The following is an 18,193-nucleotide window of genomic DNA, read 5'->3' as shown; positions in this document are numbered from 1 at the left end:
ACGACGCTTCCCTTGTTAGAAAAAACACACAAAGGGAAGAAGTTCTCACACTACTACAAAGTGCCACAAAGCTTCACCGCACTTCTGCTTCACAGCTTCTTAGTTCCAAATAACACAGCACCATAACATAAGAATAAAAAATCAAAAAGGCAGGCTGGCTTTCTTCTCTGCCCAATCATTTAACTACAAAAAGAAAAAAACTGTCACGCATCAGAAACAGCAGTGGAGGATTGATCTCTTTGGGCCTGAGCCTCAACAAGAGCCTGTGCTTGGCTCTGCTGCTTCAAGAACCGCGACATTCTGTCCAGCAGCTGCATTGCCTTTCTCTTCCCTCTATCAGTTCCACTGGATGCCAATTCCAGCAATGCTCCCATAACACTCCGCTCCTGCGCCTCCGCCAGATGCTGCTGCTGCATTTCCCCCGTGCAGAGATGCAGCAGAACAGCAGCCGCATTCTCCTTGTTCCTCGGCGAACCGCTTCTGATAACCTCTACCAGCACCGGGACCGCTTCCAGTGCCCCGATCGCCGCCTTGCACTCGAAGTGGCTGGACAGTATCGCCAGTATCGCAAGCGCCTCATCCACCATTAATCCAGCAGGCTCGGTCAAAAGCAACATTAGCGTCGGCACTACACCAGCCCTCACCGCCCGGCCCTTATTCCCTTGGAAGATACAAAGGTTAAAGAGAGCGGTGGCCGCATCCTTCTTCCCCCTCTGACTCCCTTCATTCAGCAGCGAAACAAGAGCTGGTATTGCTCCCGATGCACCTATGGTTATCTTGTTCTCATCAACAACCGATAGGCTGAAGAGCGTGGCAGCAGCGTTTTCCCGGGCCTCCATGCTTCCATTCCTCAACACATGCACAATTCCAGGCACCGCGTCGGAGGACATGATGATCCCCTTGTTATCCTCATAGATGGAAAGATTTAGGAGAGCGGTGACGGCGTGCTCCTGGGTGCGCGGGTCGGCGGTGGACAGCAGATTCACGAGGACCGGAATAGCGCCGGCCTCCGCGATACAGATGCGGTTGTCCGCATTGCGTTTGGCGAGCAGACGGATCTCGCCGGCGGCTAATCTTTGATCTTCGATGCTGGGAGAGGATAGCTTGCGGATGAGCGCATCTATGTTCGCGCGCTCTGCGGGGGAGCAGGCTGAGGATGGCTTGCTTGGATTGGAAGGGCGCTGCGGTGGATTGATGCCATTGGCTTCGCACCATTGGGCGATGAGGCTTCGGAGGACGAAGTTGGGCGTTAAGGTTGTGTTGGGGAGTTTCTGTTGTGTTTTTGGGCATGTGTCGTGGCCTGCATCTAACCATTTCTTAATGCAGGCTCTCTCGTAAGTCTGTTAACAACAATGATGGTTGTTAGAATTCATTATAACTGTAAAAATATGTAGGGGAAGAAGAATCTTACCTGCAGTTATAGTGATTAGGGTTGAGATGAACAGGGAGATATGAAGTCCATCCAAGCAAAGTATCAACAATGAAATGAGGGAATCACCAGAGATCCTTAATTGCTTATTTTTTCAGACATATTTATACAGTGCTAATATACTCAATTGCTAGCATGTTTGTTTAAACATGTTGTCTGATGCTTAAAACATTATTGATGTGTTTAGTTCAACTCTGATTTTTTAGCATTCTTAGCTAAAAGTTCTGCAGCAAGAGTATCAAAATATAACCATAGTGCCCTAGATAAAATCAATAGTTTCATGCCCAGAAATAAAACTCCTAAGACAAATAGCCCGTCGCGTTGCTTCCAAACATGATATGAGTTCTTATAAAGTGGAAATCAATATTGTTTTTTGTTGTATTAGAGGCTTTATTTGCATAAGGGGGTAAATTAGTCATTTTCTGCTTTTATTAGTATCATAATCCTCTCTTATATATAGCAGAGAGGGATTATGGCTGATTTTAGTGTGTGGAGTTGTAACTCTATTTCAACCGTATTTTATTTCTCCTCCATTTCCTTTGACTGACCAAGATTTTTCTCTTTTTTGACTTGAATTCATCTCTGTATGTAGTACTGCCAACATATTTTCCTCATCTCAATTCTCTGTATGTATTACTGTCAAGATTACTTGAATCCATCTCCTCAATCTCTGTATGTATTACTGTCATAATCACACCAATTCAAAAAATATGGAACAATAATATCGAGCAGAAACAAGCAACAAAGTAATCCCAAGAAAATATCAAAATTTAACCTGAAAAAAAAAAAAAAAAACCCGAGAATGGGAAAAAATTCACAAAACCACACCACATTGCATCCAAAATTTCACTATGAAATGAGAAATGTGAAGAAATTTTCACCAGTCGGATTTCCACGATGTAATTACGTCACTCCTCTACTCTGAAGCCTTGAAAGAAAAGAAAAGCGGCATTCGTACGCCGCTACTTTGTGTGGTTACGTCGGCCTGGGATCTTTTTGATTGGCATAGGTACGCCGTGCAGAATGTCTGTTGTGCTCTTTTATGCTTTAAATCTCAACAAAACATCCCATCAAGATCGATGTGAGAAGATTTGACGGCAAAGAAAACTTTGATATGTGACAATACGCGATAATGAATGCATTGTGCTCTTTAAATCTAGAGGAAATACATGCATTTATCTAGGATGGAGTCATTGATTCTTTATGCTAATGCAGTGGACAGTCTGATGTAATTTATACAAAATCAGATATTGTAGATGCAGTGGTGTTGTGAGAAGGTTTATGCATGATCTAGGATGGAGTCATTGGCAGACTGATAAAAATAATCTAAAATATATAAATGGTACAATTGATGTCAGCTTGCAATTTGAGATACAATAATTTATTGTTGATTTGTGTAGATTATAGTGATTCATATTCTACATGTTACATGGCAAGTCTACGACTGCTATTCATCCACATCGATAAAAGGTCAAGTCAATTGGAGATCAATTCTTCCATCTACTGTTATTTTGTTACTAAGAATGTTGAGTTTACGACAGTCACGAACGTGTTAAAGTGATGTGGCTGCAGGACCTACTAGATATCTTGGAAGTTAATCAGCAATCTCTGACAATACTTTGCTATAGTCAGAGTGCGATATTATTGGCCAAAAATCTAGTTCATGCCCGTACCAAGCAATTGATGCGAGACACCACTTTGTTCGGGACTTTATGAAATGTTATGCTGAAGAAGACATACAAAAAAAAAAAAAAAATAAAGTGGCATGCTAAATTACTATCAGTGTAAAAATTCACCTATTGTAGAACTTTGGTGTACATCCGAGCTGATGATTGATTGCCCGTTAAGAAAACTATGCGAGTCTTGTCCCTTTGGGAACCATCTTAGTGCAATCTTTTTGGTGTTGAAGCTCATTTGGTCATCAATCACTTATCTGAATGTGAGAGATGAGGTGGAGATTGCTACATTAGAGGCCTTGTTTGAATGGTAAATTTGTGATTTCTTTTATTAGTGTGTCCTAATCCTGTCTTATTTATATGATGGATTAGAATTGATTTTAGCGTGTAGAGTTGTAACCTTATTTCAATTGTCATTTATTTCTCCAAACCTATTAGTAGTGGAATAACCCCTCTCTGTGAATGTAGGCAGATTTGCATCGAACCACATAATCACACCGTATTTGTTTGTTTATTTGTTGTGTGATTTTGTTTTTCACATTGTTTTGCACATCTTTTTTTGCACTTCTATAATAACTAGCTTCTTCTAATAAAAAGACATGTGAATATCAATTCTATGCCGCAAAGTCAGAATCTTAACACCCAATCACTCCAATATGATCAAATTTCATGCAAATAAGTATGTAGCCTTTTGATCCTTAAAGATACCTCGTGATTCTTTTTGTAGTGCTCCAAATTAAGATTACCGTGATATCTACCCAACATCCCTACTATATATGGAATGTTAAATTTCATATAAATAAGTATGTAGTCTTTTGTTCCTTATACAGGCTTGCACATAGATTAAGCTTCAAATTGATAAAGCCTAAAGAATGTTTTTCATTTGTTCCTTTTTCAAATCATCTCTCGAGCACTGTTTAGACTGATTTTATTACCTTTTACAATACATTCTTTATGCTTCGCCAATTTGCTATGCTTCATCAATTCTTTGGCACTGAGAAAAAGAATTCTTTATGCTTCATCAATTAGTGAAACCATATTTCTTACATAATTTTGATACTAATGGAGAAAACCCGATCAATAGAAGCCAGAAAATATCATCCACGTATAAAACTAAGAAAATTATTTTACTCCCACCATTCTCTATAAAATCAAGTGAAGATATAACATAATGAAAATTGAAAAAACACGGCGAGAGCCGTGTTTTAAGCTATATATAGATTTGTTAAGTTTGCAAACAAGCAGCTCATTTTCATTTGAGAAAAAAACCCTTCTAGTTGCTTCAAATAAACTACTTCATCTAAAGCTCTATTAAAGGAGACAATTTTTACATCAATTTTATGTAACTTGATATCAAATTCATCTAGTAATGCTATGTTTATCCAAAAAGAATCCATCAAATCTAAAGAGAATATTTCAATATAATAAATTTCTATTTGATTCTAACTAAAAGACTTGTTTTATATCTTCTAATATTGCCCTTTTTTTTTTTTAGTTTTGAAGCCCCATTTATTACCAATGGCTCGAAAATCTAAATCCCCAAAGGTTTAAATTGTGCAGCAACATCCCTTGATTCCATCGAGTTTGTGTGCAGCTATAGTGCCAGTAAGATTCTTGAAAAAAAAAATTTATCATCAAAGTGCTTACAAAAGTCTCATTTGATATCTCAAATTCTTGCTCCATAGATTTGAAATAATCTTTTATTATAGCACATCCAGACATTGACCCACAAATACACTTCCCAAATTAAGACTTCATAAGCATGTTTAAGCAATTTGCAGCTCCCAATATCAATATGATGCGATCTCAGATTAAGTAATTGATTTTGTAAGCTATAGAGTGCTAAATAAATATCCATGGAACCTAAGGCAACGAAAATTTTCTCCTTCAGATTCTTATATTTAACACAACAAAATATAGAAACATGAAATGCATCATAATTTAGAATAGAAGTAAATTGAACTATAAATAAATTTTTACATGTTTAATTAATTTTATTTGAAATAAAAATGAAATGAAAAATCTATACATTTAAATTATTCCAAAAATAAATATATGGGTATCCGTAAAATCAACTTGTGAGAAATTATAATATGCAAATGCAATTGATTTTATAAGTGCTTTGTAATAAGATTAGTAATTCTTTTAAATAAAGCATTAGGCTTGTGAGCAAACACCTTTTTATTTTATTTTAAATAATTACCTCATTATAATTAGGCTAAAACATAAAAAATCTCCTTATAGGATTAAAACATTTAATTTTATGTCTGATTATGCATATTGATGTCATTAATAAATATTTTAAGTGACTAATTTTAAATCTTTTAAATATGACATCAAAATCATATTTTGACTGAACTTTAGGTTAAATTAAAATTATAGTGGCAAGTACTTAGCATAAGAAAATATTCTGAAATCTAAAATCAAAAAAAAAAAAAAATATATATATATTTTTTTATGGCAGATTCACATGAATATGAGAGAAAAAGCCATCTCTTAACACGATGAATCAAAAGAATTATAAATCAAAATTCAATTAAAATTCATCGTAGGAAGATGAATTTTATAACCTTAGGTAGTGTGATACCAATTGTTTGCTCAAACTATAGTCATAAAGTCACAAAGGGAAGCAAGAACCTTACGTTCACCAATAATAATTTGACTGGAGATGAACACCAAGATATTTGCTAGTCTAGCCTAGGCATTTATATCCCATAAAATGATGGAATCACATAGGTTTATCTTATTGGACCAAACAACCTTTGGATGGATGATCGCACCCTTTTCACAAAGGAGAGAGTAATTAACCAAAATAATATAATAATTATCTTAATTTAATAGGTCACTTTATTATAAAATTTAATTTATTAAATGGCATTAATTGTTTCATTTATCGTTTTTATTAATAGTTTCAGCAACTTAGTTAAGTTAGATAATGCTTATGAACCATAAATGTTCCATAAATCTTAAGAAGTACCTGTCCAGTAGCCACTATGACAGGATCTCTCATCAGCTCTAGGGAAATAGGACAGCGGAAGTCATTAGGAATAAGAGGAGCTTGGTGATTTCCATCAGTAAACAGAATCCTTGGATTTGATGGAGTGCCCATCTCAGGATTCTGAGTTTGCACGTAATCCTTGATTTTCTTTAGGAGCATTGACATTTTCTCAATACTCTGCTCCGGATCTCCGCTGGCAGCTACCATCTCAAGCAAAGCTAGTGATTCCTGTGTGAGATCAGAAATTGTGCTTAACTGCAACTTTACTGCTAATCTGCCAAGAATTTCAGGATCTACATAAGCGTCGCTGGCCTTATCATATAGAAAAGCAATGTCACCATATAACTCAGAATCAGGCATGTCAACTCTCTCTTTAGCCCTTTTGAATTGAGTGTGAACAAGCTCAACCTGCGAGAAAAATATTTGAATTATAAACACAGATACTGTTCAATAGTTAGTATTGCAAGCTACTTTCCAAATAGTAAATCTATTAGGATAACCCGAAATCCTACTGGAAAAAGTTTACATATATAAAAAAAATATGATGTAAATGGCCACAATCTATGCTTTGCATATTAAAACACAAATACTTATAAAAGGTGTCACATACCTGTTCTCGAACTTCATCAGATATGTCAAGTTTATCAAAAGAAATTGCATCCAGTGCTTTTTCTAATTGAGCAGTCACATCTTGGAACCATTTTGTGATTTTATCCCTCTCCAGTACCTGCAATGTATAGCAAGTTACAGCTTCAGAGGGATTGCAGAAAAAGCAATATAGATACAAAAGGTACCAAAGGTGTATCAAAGCTTAATCTTTTCCACATCAATAAAGACACAGTGATACTAACCAAACACAAATAATAGATTGTTTTATATATCCCACTGGCTGAGGAATCCAATACATAGCACACAATTCTTATGTATTTACATATCTCACACCTAAACTTTCATATTTACACACTTAGCATTCAAATGTTTAATATCTCATCAAATATAGCACTACCATCACTTTTTAAGAGTGAAATACATCTTTTCATGTATAGGTTTAAAAGACCAAAGTGACATATAAGTAAATATGAAATTTTAGGTGTGAGATAAGTAAATACATAAGAATGGTGTGCTGCGTACATAAACTCCCAATAAATAAATAATGCACTTGTGCTAGCACTATTGATTGTATGTAGAACAGTAGTAAGCATCTTAGTCTCATTAGCAACTTCAGCGAAAGTACTCATTACCAAATTCAACATATAATGGTGATGCAATGCAAAAACAAAGAATAGCACACAGCTAAAAATGGACCTAGAAGAATAAATCTGACGCAAAAACTATCTTTACAATTAGAAAAAGCAAATATAACACTGACCATCTGAATGATGAACAGACAAGCAACCTGAAGAAGAAGCACTGCAGTCTAGACCTAAGAAATTTTATTTTGAGTCCTGACTGATATAGATCTTTCAAGCTTTAAATCTTCAGAGAAGACAGAGAGAGAGAGGTGTAGCAAATAATTTTTTTTCCATTTTTTTACTATTTGCTGCAAGAGCCATTCAGTGCATATAACCCACAGCGGATAAATTAAAATTTACAAAAAAACGCATACTGACAAGCAGAAGGTTATTGATTTCGCAATAATTCATAGATGTCAGAACTTTATTTTATCTGACTTGCTTCAGCATGCATGATAAAAGCATCCTATGATATGTCCCCCTAAAGGGGTTTCAATCACCTGAGAATATAACAAGGCGAACTTGCAATGTAAACTGTAAAATCAAAATTCAGTCTAACGAAGTAAAAGTAGCTTTTTTCCCATGGCAATCAACAAGATTTGCTATTACAACAGTCAGCTACATTAGTTTCCAGGGGGAAAAAAATGCAATTACTACATAAGGGAAGTAAAAGCCAAATGCAGGAATAAAAATCAATTCAAATGTATTGCAGGACCAGAATTGCAAGTTTCTATTTTATATGCTAACAAAAAAGAATAGGAAGCTTTACAAGCATACCACTCAATTCAGGTGCATTTACATATCTAACCCCTAATTGTCATTTTTTACATACATACCACATACCTACGCATTAAAAGGTGTATTTGGCTTTTTAAAAGTTAAAATAGTTGTATTTTTTATGTGATGTGAAAGATATGGGTGGTATCAATGTAAAAAAGTAAAATTTAAGAGTTGATGTGTGGATACTTAAGAATTGGGAGGTATGTATCTAAATGCCCCGTTGGAATAAAACAATTGGGAGGTATATCAGTAAATTATGTTTAAGAATTGGTAAGAATGACCAGCGCAACAACCCAAAGAAACATAACATCAGGCTAAAAAACTGAGTAGGTGCAAAAAATAGAAAACAGACAAGACTAAAGCTCAATCCAATAAAACTAACTTCTAGAATAACTCTAAAGAACTGCAAGTACTTGCATTGAAATAAACTGATTCCAAAATACCTCAATAGACACAAATCCAAACTCCATATACGTGAGTCAATCATCAACCATTTCACCATTTCACAGCAAAAATTCCATGTTCCAAAGTCAAATGATTTTTAAATTTACATGACACAATTATTTTTAAATTTACATGTTCCAAAGTCAAAAATTCCATGACACAATTATTTTTCTTGAAAATCAAATGTCATGCCTAAATTTACTTTAATATGTAAAACTTCATTTGATTTTTAAGTAACAAGAGAAAAAATGCCATGTTCCAAAGTCGCTCCTTTCATTAAGAAGGAATAGTGTGATCACCTTTTTTTTTATTCTCGTATAATTCAAACGGTTAGATGGGATATGTAGTCTTTATTTACATTTTGATTGATCAAACATCCACATATATTGAAAAATAATAGATAGAAAAGGTGGAGTTTTCCTGTCAAATAAATGAGATCTTAATCTGCCATCGGCCATAAATATCTGCAGAGCAAATCCAAAATCCACCCTTGTTTTTAAGCAAGTCCATCTTAAATTATTCAACAATGAGAAAATATTCACAGTATTACCATGGAAAACAATATGTATATCCCTAAACTGAAAAAAAGGCAATAACAAGATAGTATGCTCGTGAATACTTTTTCATTGGGTAAAGGAACTATTCCAATATAGTAATCACAAAAAGAGTAATAGAAAGGTGTATTTTATTGAAACAAGTTTAGAATTAATGGCTGAAAACTAAAATCTAAAATCAGATCGTTGCAAACGCACAAGAAATCGGTAAAGCATTCTTCGTATCAAGGAATTTAAAAAAAAAAATCATGCATATTATGCTAGAAACATCTCCTACGCATTCTTTGTAAAACAAAATCGAAAATCTACAATCACAAATCCATCAGGCTACTCAAATAAACGCAGTCAAACTGTCTCTATTCAGGAATCAGAATCATATATCTACAAATTTAAAGAAAATCTTAGTCAACGATTACAGAGTTAAAAATAGAAAAGCACTAAAACAGCACGACAGATTTGACAAAAGTCAATAAAATTGAAGTCAAACGTATACCCAAAGCATCATATGCAGCAAAATAAAGTAATAATCACCATAAATTTCAAACCCAATACCACCAAAACGAAATAACCACATCCATATGCAAACCAAACAGAATTCAAGCAAGCCCTAACAATTCATTCACTAAAAGATCATCCATTCAAAGAGCAAAAATCGCCACGAGCTCATCATAGTGAGAGGGCCGTCTATAAAGCTCACAGAGAAGCCATCACCCTACTTCCAAAGCTTAACTTACCAGGAAGATCTTGCTACCATCACTCCCAAACCGGAGAAGTATCCTCGCCGCATCAAGAGCATCCCGGAGCTGCACGAGGCCCCGCACCGCCTCGTTCGGAATCGGCTCACTGCTTTCCTTCAGCTCCTCGAACATCGGCGCCAGGAGCTTGACCCGCCTCGAGAGATTGCCGAACTGCTTCTTGTATGCGTTCCGGTATTCCGATATCGCAGCGATCTCCTCCACCGCCTCCATCAGTCTCTCCACCGCCGCCTCCCCGTTACCCGACGCCTTAGGCGTCGTTGGTTTCACCTCCTCCTCCTCCATTTCCACCACTGGACCTCCAAAGCTTGCGGTCGATGGTCTCCTCCCTCCTCTCTCCTCCTCCTCGGGATATTTTTTATAGTGTGGTCCGAATGCTGGCTCAGGAGTGGGTGGATCACCGGGACACGCATCTTAAAGCTTGATGAACGAGAGGAGAAGCACGCTGGCAAATGGTGGGCAAAAAGGATAAGAAGGCATGAATTACATAAATGAATCAGTTCAGCTGGAAAGCTCAATGATTAGTCAACCTAGTAATTTCTTATTATTATTGTTTGAGATATTTGACTGAAGGGCATGAATTACATATATCAATTCTTTTTTTTCATTTTACGGCTGTGATGATAATTTTTTATTTTTTTTTATTGATTAAAAAAAGCAACACATCAAAAAAAATACCATGATATATTATAGGGCTGTCAAAACAGCTCGTTGTTCGCAAACAACTTATGTTCGACTTGTTCTCTAAGTTAACAAGCCGAATACGAATAATACTAAGAAAGATTTATTCGTTCGTGTTCGGCTCATTTTGATTTGAAATACTACTAATTAGATTCAAATGATGTTTTAATATAAACAATAATTTTTAAATCTTGCCCCAATCCTTAACATCTTATGGCTACTCAATAAAGGTTGTCAAAACGACTCTTTGTTCGTGAACGGCTAGTGTTCGGCTCGTTTGCGATCCGAACACGAACACACTTTTCGAGCTCGAAATATAAACGAGCCGAACACGAGTCGGCTCGTTTACACCCCTAGTTGCGTATAAGAAAATTTGCAATTTTAAGGTTAAGGGTTTGTAAGGGCATTTGCGTAGATATCACGTCCCAATTCTTTATGTATTTCCATATCTAACCCCAAAATCCTGCATTTATATTTATACTGCTTAAATCTTTCATACCACATTAAAAATACCTCTTTTTTTAACTTTTAAAATTGGAATATACATTTTCATGCATAAATTGCCAAATATGTAAAAATTCATGTTTGCGTGGTAGATGTGTAAATACATAAGAATTGAGAGGTGTGCATGCAAATGTATCAATTTTCTATAACATTATTCAAAAATGAAACATTTACATGCATAGAGCTCTAACCTTTTGAAAGCATGCACATAAAACTCAGATAATTTAGCCCTATAAATTAACTTGTAGAAATCAGCTATGCATTAGCATGCAGATGATTAACGAGAGGCTTTTTTGATCTATTATTTATACAATTTAAATTAAGGGAATGAAATGTTTAAATGTTGATGATTTCCATCTAGCTTTATATTTCTAACTAATATTTTTAATTTCTATAATGAATGAAATGTTTATTGTGTTATTTCTAAGAGTTAATAGTGAGCAATTTGTATTCTCTTCCTTGAAATGGTGAAGTAGGAGTTCTAAGTTTAACCTTTTTGATGTAATTAAACATTAGTTTTGAAGTGGTGATGATTTTCAATCTAGAAAATTATTTTGTTCGAATTTGTGTGATCTAGTTGTGCGAATGCAGGCCAGTGGAACAAGCAAGTTAAGTTGCGCTGAATTGGGAGAATAGGGATATTAACTTTAGGTGAATGCAATCTTGAAGTGAATTACAAGATCCTGGAATAATTGATTGATTTAGGGAACTAAACCTATTTGATTACCAAACCTTCTTAGGAGCTCGGGAAGGGAAGGATGTTTTTTAGGATAGAGAACCTCACAAAACTTTCACTTAGTTAACGTATACTAGGGTTTTTTTTATAAAATTAGGTATATAAACTTTAAAATCAACTGATTTTAAATCTTTGGGCTAGATTCAAAAGCAATACACTAGAACTTTTTCTAGATTTTGAGACTTCACTTGTTTCTTATGAGATTGATACATAAACTTAATTTTGAATGTTATTTGGATGACAAATATACTTATGTGTATCACTGTGCTTCGCCACACTTGTCTGTATTAGTTATCATCAATAGTGAAAATGATGACAATCAAAAAACACCATGAAGCACTTATGGCAACTCAAATATTGTCAAAATATTAATTTTTGAAACTTATAAAATTATGTTTTTCAAAGTTACCTGCTTCAACATCACCCAAAAATTAGAAGGCAATTGATGTGTCATTAATAAATTTTTACCAAACATGATTCTCAATGCATTTTTTTATAAGAAATCTTTCAAATTCAAATTCGAGATCTTACGGGATTCTATTTCATAAAATTTATAGTTTTACCTACTGTCTCAATAAGACAAACCTAATAATACTAAAATTGGTTCAATTTGAGTTCAATCAAGCCCATATTAAGCAATTAAAACACATTTGGAGGCTTTGGATTGTCAATCAAATGATCAAATAAACTTGAAATTTAACATATTTATAATCAAATCGAGCATCTTGATGAGAAAAATCCAACGATCCTATGATTACTAAATTCTTAGATCATTAAGGCACTCAAATCATTAAGAAAAACCTATTTATTATTGAGGGGTATCAATGTGGATTGTTCAATTGAGTAGTTAAAGAAGTTATGTACCAAAGGATTGAAATGCCCTCCCCAAAAACTTATAAATAAACAGTCTCTCTTCACTTAAGGGTCTCTCTTCACTTAAGGAGGGTAGGAGGGGATAAAAAGAGGAGAAAGAGATGGAAAATTGTATATCTTATTATAGAGAGAAGACCTGATGATAACCATCGGTCTTCGTAGTGACAAACTACTGCCAACCAATATCAGTTATTACTATTGATCATCACTGGCTATCATCGTCTACCACCGCGAACCAGCAACCTCTAGTGACTTATGTCTGCAACAGTTGAAGCCAAAGTATGGCTTTTATGGTTAATTGTTGATATTGTAACCACCAACTAAAACTTTTATGACCAACTATTGTTGTTTTTGCAGTAACCAACTACGTTTTTTTGTGATTAACTACTAGTGTTACAGCTTCCGACTATAGCATCTGTGGCCAACTATCACTATCACAACCAACTACAATATTTATTACCAAATATTGTCTTGTATCAACTAACTACAATATTTATAGCCACTACTATTTTTACAGCTTCCAGTAATGATCTTTGTGGCCAAGTAATTCGGCTATTGCAGCAATCAATTGTAGCTTTTATGACTAATTACCCCCTTCATAGCAATCAACTATGGCTTTTGTAATCAACTACTTCGGTTACATGTTCTAACTACGACCTTTGTGGCCAACAACCGCTATTGCAACTAACGGTTATAGCCAAATACAACAATAAACTAAGATTGTTGTGGCTATCTAACATCATTACAAGTTCCATTGAAGACCTCTATGGCCAAAGATTACTATTGGAACGATCGACTGCAACATTTATGACCGACTATGGCTTTATAGCTATCAATTTTGACATTTCTGGATAACTTTTACTATTATAGCCAATAACAATATTTTTAATCGTCTAATTATGACTATTATAACTAAACTACTATTATACATTTATGATTATTAGCTTTATAACTTCATCTTCTCTAATATATGAGAAGAATGAACATGTGTACTTATAATTATAAAATAGATTGTTTTAACTAGGTTAGACCCCATGATTTTTTTTTCTTACAGGATTTTTTTGCATAAAAATTATGATGTCTTTTCCTACAACTTTTTTTTTTTGTGTGTGCAAGATCTTCATATAATACTAAGACGTTAAATCATCACTCTACTTCTGCAATTTTTTTTGGCACACAATAATTAGCATTCTAAAAATAAGTTATAATCATAAAACAAATCATATTTTCTTTTAATTCAATTATATGAAAACATAAATGTTTAAGCTTTAACTAAAATTAAACTAAATAATAAACAATGATAAGGATTAATCCACTACAAAATTAGCTAATTCTTTGTCAACCACTTAAGTAGAGAAGATGGAATGAGTTTGCTATAATAATAATGAAAATGAAGGGGAGGAAGTCAATAGCGAAGAAAAATAAGAAAAAAAAAAAGAAGAGAAGGAAGCGATTGAAAAAAAGCTAACTATTGAAGGAGAAAGACAAGAATGAAGGGCTTATCAATGATGGCTTTTGATTAGGAGAAAGATCTAGCCTTCACTCTCCTTAAATCAAGACCCCATGATGCTTCGAAATTTGAAGTCTTACACATAAAAGTTTAAATTTAAATAAAAATCTTCCTCAAAACTCTCATTCAACAAAGTTTGAACTATTTAGAGATCCTTGCCATTGTCATTTGATTGCCTTCTAATGTTCAAAATATTTGTCAGAATAAAATCATGCAATTTGAACATCATGCTTTTAGTAGCTCTCTTACTAGCCATGATTAGAGTTTGTTAAAAATGAAAAATATGGATTGATGTTTTGCCATAAATTTTGATATTTGATTGAGAATTAAAAAAAAATAATAATAATAATACAATGAAAACCGAATTGGTCAATATAATATCTCAACGGCTAACTTGTCCTCCAATGCATTCAAATATGAGTGGCAGCACATGACCGTTAGCATGGCAAAGACCAGACTGAATTCTCTGCAATCCATGAAAATCGCAAGCTTTCCTTTCAATCTCAAGAAACTGGCCAAGAGAAGCAGAACCATCTCCTTTCTCGGACTCTATCTTCGGCTTACCACAGAGCGAAAACCAAGCCCTGCTCTTCCCTTTCCTCTCTGTCAGACTTACATGTCTTCTGCCCCTCCTTCCCGATCTTCTCATCGCTTCCAATGAGCTTCCTCCGAGTCCCATCAAGCTTCCAAGCGCAACGTTTCTCTCCTGGGATAGAGATCCAAATGACTGCAAAGTATAAAAATGACATGAAATTTATGTGATTTTTTTCTAATGGCTCGTTTAGTTTCTCTGACCTCTGAGGCAGAATCTGATGAAGTGAGTGAAGTTGATGTTGGGGAGCCAGTGCTTGCGGAGCTGAAGGACACGGAGTCAAGAAAATCAAAGTTTCTTATCAGGCCAAGCCTCAAACTCAGAGGCTGAAGACCAAGAGGCCACCCCTCCTGCAATATTGCAATATTTATCACCAAATCACACAAATTGATGAAATTTTCTTACAAACTACTAAGAGATTTTTTAAAGTATTCATCACCTGTTGATCCATTTGACTGAGCTTTACTGGTCATGAATCGAATTCAGCAATATTTAAGCATTCCACATTTCCTCTTAATCATCAGCAAAAGAGGAGGAAGGAAAAGAAATCATTAGACAGGGGAGAGGAAACCAGTCATCTTAAAGAGAAAAAGGGGAAAGGAAAAGGAAGAAGACGAGAGAGAAAGTGAGTACATTAAATGTTGTGCAAGTCCTTGTGACTCTCCTTCCTTATTTCAATGTCCTGTCTGAATTTTCATGATGATAAGCAGGCTGCAACAGTGAGCATCCGATACTGACATATGGGTGCTGATATAAGTGATTATAGCGGTCAATGTTTAGAATTTGGACCAGAAAACAATATGCTACCCGCCTAAATGATATTTTAGCATTAATATCAATTTTGCTCAAGAGGTTACAGGGGAATGTCTTCCAGAAAAAAAAATTACAACTATGGCACAAACTATTTAGAATGCTCTGAGAGGGATAAGGATAGGACAGGAGCAACGAAGGCATGAGCCTGTTTATATGGTGAAAAGATGAAAAGAGTGATAGCTGGCTATTGGTACTGCGGTCCCTTGCTTGTCTAATGATGGCGAAGAATGGAAGGGTCCGATAAAGGATAGCACTAGCAGTAGCATTGGCTTTTCTTTTTCTTTCCTTCTGAGTAAAAGCAAGCGCCTGCTGGGTTGTTTTTATGATTTTGAACAGCATTTGGGTGGTCCAATTCTATGCTTATATAAATAGCAAAATATACGGGTTTATTTGAGAGAAATATTTTTGTATTGGTTGCAATTTGGCCCTACATCTTTTAAAAATATTACAGTGAGGCCCACTAACCATTATTTGTTGGACTCCGGACGTAATACTTGGCAATCATTCTCAATTTATGTAAGCCAAAAAGAAGATTCTCAACTCCACAAGTTTTAACAAATTAGGTAGGAAAAGCACCATGTCCTTATGGCTCAAGTTTAGGACTCACACTCGGTCGGTGTTGCGACCGTCTCAAGTGTTTGGAATTATCAATGGGAAACCGATGGTATGATGACACAGACATTACTTTAAAAATTTAAAATAGTCCAAAAACATTACTTAGAAAGGTAAGAGCCACTAAGCATCAATATTTCTAATCCATATCCATCTCACTTATATAAATAATTTTTGTAAAGAAACCTAAAATAAGATATGATATATTTTCTTGGTACCGATTTTGAGTAAGACATATTCTTTTCTATGGAAATTATCTTATGTCGACTGGCCTGCTTTAAATATTGTATATTCATCTTCTAAGTTTAACAATTAATGATCTTAAAATAATTGAAAGAGTCACTACAAAAAAGAAATTAAACAATTACATTTATGAATTTATTTTTTTTCCTTTTTGTCTTGTCATTTATACATATTTTCTTTTCTTTGAATCATCTTTTAATCAAAAATTTAAACTTGAAAAGTTAATTAAAAATAAATGAACTTTATCAATAATCAATGAATACTCATATTTTTAAACTATAATAAAATAACGAAAGAAAAATAAATGCATGTTAGTTAAATATGTTTAGTCAATATAAAAGACATTTTAATATTCAATTATGATCATTTGATAATATTAGAACATTAAGCTACCCGACAAATCAGATCAAATGATAATGTTTGGTCGGGAAACTCAAGGCCAGGTGGACAGCCTGAGGTTGACCGACCAAAAAAACACATGACCGACTCAAAACAGACAATCATGTATGACAAAAAATGTGAAGACCTGTAAAGTTTCAACCAACTAACCAGAGCTTAATTTTCCAGTCGATCAGTCATCTTAATCAGTCGTCGACAAAGGGCCAGCTGGCCATCTATGGCAATCAGTCGGCCAACCTAGGACTAAGACTAACTGACAAGCCATCTATGGTTAGTTGTCGTGTCTCAGGTAACCGCCCGACCACCTAGGACCACCTAACCGACCAGTCTTGGCCAACCACCTAACCGACCAGTCTTGGCCAACCACCCAAATCCAATCGACTATGGTGTTTATGCTCCAACATCTTCCAACTACAATAGTCGTCCAACATCTAAGTGAAGTGGCTAATCGACGCCATCTTAACTGATTGAAAGAGGAATCTGTCAGGTGAAGAATCCTCAGATATCAAAATATGCCAAAAGCTGTTGCAAATATTAAAATACCATAATATCTTGTAACACTCTCATTAAAATAGGGGTAGAGATGTTTGTATCTTAGTATTTATCTATCTTCTATAAATAAGGGATTCAATACTTGTAAGGGGGACTTTTTGGCTCTTCATTCTCGACCCATACTTTAGATGGAGTCCACCCTCTTTCTCATCTCTCTAAATGACTTTGATTGTTGATGCTTAATGTTCAAAATACAAAAGGTACTTTAGAATATAATGTAATGTAATAGTAAATTTTAAAATTTATATACTTTATTTGGGTAGTCATCAACAAATATTATGCAAGCTGTCTCCCTCTTAATAGGAACCTTGTTCGCCTCCTTGAGTCCAAAAAATTCAGCTCCATTTGGTTCCTCTTTCTTCTCTTCCTCAATCGAAGTATATTTAGGTGTCTTTGATGCCTCCCTAGTATCATCTTCAACTTTAATATATTCTAGATTGGCTATGGTGACCTTAGTTTTGCTATCCTCAATTGGAAATTTTGTGTAAGAGATTTCCAATTTCCTCTTCTTTTGGTTTTGTCTTGATTTTACTCACCAGACCATACTGCTCAACTAAGATTTGTATAATGGTTTTCTTTTATGCTTTCTCTCTATATTTGACAATATTTTTTTCTAGTTGGTTAATTTTATTTTGCGACTCATTTATTCAGTTATTATGGCCTATAAGTAATCGAAGAAGTTCATCAATTTCTATTCCTGATTAATGTTTAACTGGATTTGGAGTTGGGATGGGGGCTGAAATGGAGTGTGAGGAGTATATGGTGCAGTATTCTCTGCAGCTGACAGTGCAAGGGATGTGTATCCACTAG

General features: G+C 34.8%; 2 protein-coding genes across 3 annotated transcripts; both read right to left on the bottom strand.

Annotated features, from left to right (window-relative positions):
- Positions 1-61: 61 nt before the first annotated feature.
- LOC110018646 (protein spotted leaf 11-like) lies at positions 62-10,223 on the bottom strand. Its single transcript, XM_020716013.1, has 4 exons — positions 9,848-10,223; positions 6,714-6,830; positions 6,083-6,511; positions 62-1,340 (listed from the first exon to the last, which is right to left on the bottom strand). Exons 1-4 carry the CDS (start codon positions 10,151-10,153, stop codon positions 204-206), a joined length of 1,989 nt encoding a protein of 662 aa, XP_020571672.1. The 5' UTR covers positions 10,154-10,223; the 3' UTR covers positions 62-203.
- Positions 10,224-14,532: 4,309 nt separating this feature from the next.
- LOC110018698 lies at positions 14,533-15,445 on the bottom strand. 2 transcript variants are annotated; one of them, XM_020716103.1, is made up of 4 exons: positions 15,398-15,445; positions 15,204-15,276; positions 14,968-15,114; positions 14,533-14,899 (listed from the first exon to the last, which is right to left on the bottom strand). In XM_020716103.1, exons 2-4 carry the CDS (start codon positions 15,213-15,215, stop codon positions 14,555-14,557), a joined length of 504 nt encoding a protein of 167 aa, XP_020571762.1. In that variant the 5' UTR covers positions 15,216-15,276; positions 15,398-15,445; the 3' UTR covers positions 14,533-14,554. The 2 variants fall into 2 exon arrangements, with proteins under 2 accessions (XP_020571762.1, XP_020571760.1); XM_020716101.1 differs by lacking the exon at positions 15,398-15,445 and having other exon boundaries at positions 15,204-15,303.
- Between the last annotated feature and the right edge of the window lie 2,748 nt (positions 15,446-18,193).

This window comes from Phalaenopsis equestris, unplaced genomic scaffold (assembly GCF_001263595.1).
Source record: "Phalaenopsis equestris unplaced genomic scaffold, ASM126359v1 Scaffold000030, whole genome shotgun sequence".
NCBI lineage: Eukaryota > Viridiplantae > Streptophyta > Magnoliopsida > Asparagales > Orchidaceae > Phalaenopsis > Phalaenopsis equestris.
Note: the sequence above shows the minus strand (reverse complement) of the source record. Positions and strands in the feature narration are given on the sequence as shown.

What these genes read in the sequence shown, in the direction of transcription:
- LOC110018646 (XM_020716013.1), bottom strand. Translation starts at nt 10,153, where the DNA reads ATGGAGGAGGAGGAGGTGAAACCAACGACGCCTAAGGCGTCGGGTAAC. An exon ending in ATGGTAGCAAGATCTTCCTG is followed by an intron (nt 6,831 to 9,847) that starts GTAAGTTAAGCT and finishes TATACATTGCAG; the next exon opens with GTACTGGAGAGGGATAAAAT. An exon ending in CTGATGAAGTTCGAGAACAG is followed by an intron (nt 6,512 to 6,713) that starts GTATGTGACACC and finishes TTTTTCTCGCAG; the next exon opens with GTTGAGCTTGTTCACACTCA.
- LOC110018698 (XM_020716103.1), bottom strand. An exon ending in CATCAGATTCTGCCTCAGAG is followed by an intron (nt 14,900 to 14,967) that starts GTCAGAGAAACT and finishes TATACTTTGCAG; the next exon opens with TCATTTGGATCTCTATCCCA.